Source organism: Trichechus manatus, unplaced genomic scaffold (assembly GCF_000243295.1).
Source record: "Trichechus manatus latirostris isolate Lorelei unplaced genomic scaffold, TriManLat1.0 scaffold00016, whole genome shotgun sequence".
In the NCBI taxonomy this organism is placed as follows: domain Eukaryota; kingdom Metazoa; phylum Chordata; class Mammalia; order Sirenia; family Trichechidae; genus Trichechus; species Trichechus manatus.
This window is the reverse complement of record NW_004443952.1, coordinates 16,526,099-16,528,297: the sequence shown is the minus strand read 5'-3', so window position 1 is coordinate 16,528,297 and position 2,199 is coordinate 16,526,099. Positions and strand designations below refer to the sequence as shown.

The window sequence follows — 2,199 nt, the reverse complement described above, 5'->3', positions numbered from 1 at the left end:
TTACTGCTTTCCTACCATTTTTCAATGAGTTAGCTGAGACTTAGAAAAGGTAAGTAACTTAACGAATTCATACACAGGATAAATGGCATGGTACTGAATCTACATGATATTTTAAATTACAGCCAGCTTTACTAAAATGTAGTTTTAATTTCAAAACATTTATTAATAAAGAGACTTTTATGTAAACATATTTGAAAGTAGTTTGTCCCTAAGTTATATTTAATTAGAAGCCTGGCAATTCCCAACCCAATTCCCAGCGTCTGCTGCTGTGTTGGCCTAAGTAGTACTGATGCCTCATTGCCTCAGATTCATTGTTAATAAAATTAATATAATATTCCTGTCCTTACTGATTCCAGGGGCTGTTCTAAAAATCAAACAAAATATAGAAGTAAAAATGTTTTGAAAATCTATGATAAAATTTCAAATTTCCCTGAGTCGTGTCACTTTCTAAATCCTGCAGGTGACTTGGTCACATGGCAATAGGGAATCACTCTGCTGTGACTAAATTCTTTCTGGTGGGGCTTTCCCAATACCCAGAGCTCCAGCTTTCTCTGTTCGTGCTCTGCCTCATCATGTACCTGATAATCCTCCTAGGAAACAGCCTCCTCATTATCATCAGCATCCAAGATTCCCACCTCCACACCCCTATGTACTTCTTCCTTGGAAACCTCTCATTCTTGGACATCTGTTATACATCATCATCCATTCCTCAAATGCTCATCACATTTAGATCTGAGAGAAAATCCGTCTCTTTCATTGGCTGTGCACTGCAGATGGTTGTCTCACTTGGTTTGGGCTCCACCGAATGTGTTCTCCTCGCTGTGATGGCCTATGATAGATATGTGGCCATCTGCAACCCACTGAGGTACCCAATCGTCATGAACAGGATACTATGTGTGCACATGGCCTCATAGTCCTGGATCATAGGCTGTCTGAACTCCCTAGTACAAACAAGCTGACAATGGTGTTACCTTTCTGTGGGAATAATGTCATTGATCATATTACTTGTGAAATTCTAGCTCTTCTTAAACTTATCTGCTCAGATATCACCATCAATGTATTTATCATGACAGTGACAAGTACTGTTTTACTAATGATTCCTCTGCTGTTAATTTTTATCTCTTATGTTTTTATTCTATCTTCCACACTGAGAATTAATTCTGCTGAGGGAAGAAAGAAAGCCTTTTTGACCTGTTCGGCTCACCTGACTGTTGTAATCTTATTCTATGGTTCAGCCCTTTTTATGTACATGAAGCCCAAGTCAACAGACACGAAGACATCTGATGAGATCATTGGGCTGTCTTATGGAGTGGTGACCCCAATGTTGAATCCAATCATCTATAGCCTGAGCAACAAGGAGGTAAAAGAGGCTGTGATGAAAGTCTTGAGTAGATACCTACATCTATGGAAAATATGAAAGGCCTTGAGGCATGTGATATCCTTAATGAGGGACAAGATCAGGTATTTTGCGTTCACAAATGAAGTCAGGGAAACCAGCGTCAAGGGAGCTTTTGTGCTTATAAAGTCAAATATGGAACTCCCATGCTCTTCAACATAGAATGCCCATGTAGGTCTTTCTGAATATTGTCTGGTCTGCAGAGTAGCTGAATGCAGCTCTGCCAATTGGCCACATAAAAGGCATATGACTTTTCATCAGAAGGAATCTCTCTCCCCTCTGCTCTCTGTGCTTACTTGCTCACTCTCATTTTTTTCTGCCTCTTGTCTCCTCCATTTTCTCCTCTTCCTTTTCCAACCCTGTCCTCTCTCCTCCATCTACTTCCTTTTTCCTCCCTCCCTCTTCTCGTTCTCCTTTCTCAGATTCTTTGAACTGAACATCTATTATTTTTGTCGTACAACATCTCTTCTTCTGGTAAAAGAATGCATCTTTTTCTCTTAAGGATACAATATTCCTTTATTCACAGTCCATGTTGTGCTGGGTGGGGCTGACCAAACCCTCTGGAGATAGTGGTGATCATGAAACAAAGGACTAGTCAATTCTAGAAGGAAATCCCTCTAGCCATAGTGATTCATTCTGGGTAGCATGTAAACCAAGTCAGGCTAATCAAACTCATTACCAAGAGTGTTGCCTCAGTATCAGAAAAGAGGCACTCTTTCTGCTAGTGTTGCTAAAGTGGTAGAATATGTGCCTGGTGCAAATCTTTGCTAATATATGGGGAAAGCCTAACTGAGAGGCAAATC

At 40.2% G+C, this 2,199-nt stretch overlaps 1 protein-coding gene across 1 annotated transcript; it reads left to right on the top strand.

Annotated features, from left to right (window-relative positions):
• Positions 1-473: 473 nt before the first annotated feature.
• Positions 474-1,417, top strand: LOC101353031 (olfactory receptor 13D1-like). The gene is given in 2 exon segments (XM_023727314.1): positions 474-951; positions 954-1,417. Coding segments are annotated over 2 exon segments (942 nt in total).
• The last annotated feature ends 782 nt before the right edge of the window (positions 1,418-2,199 follow it).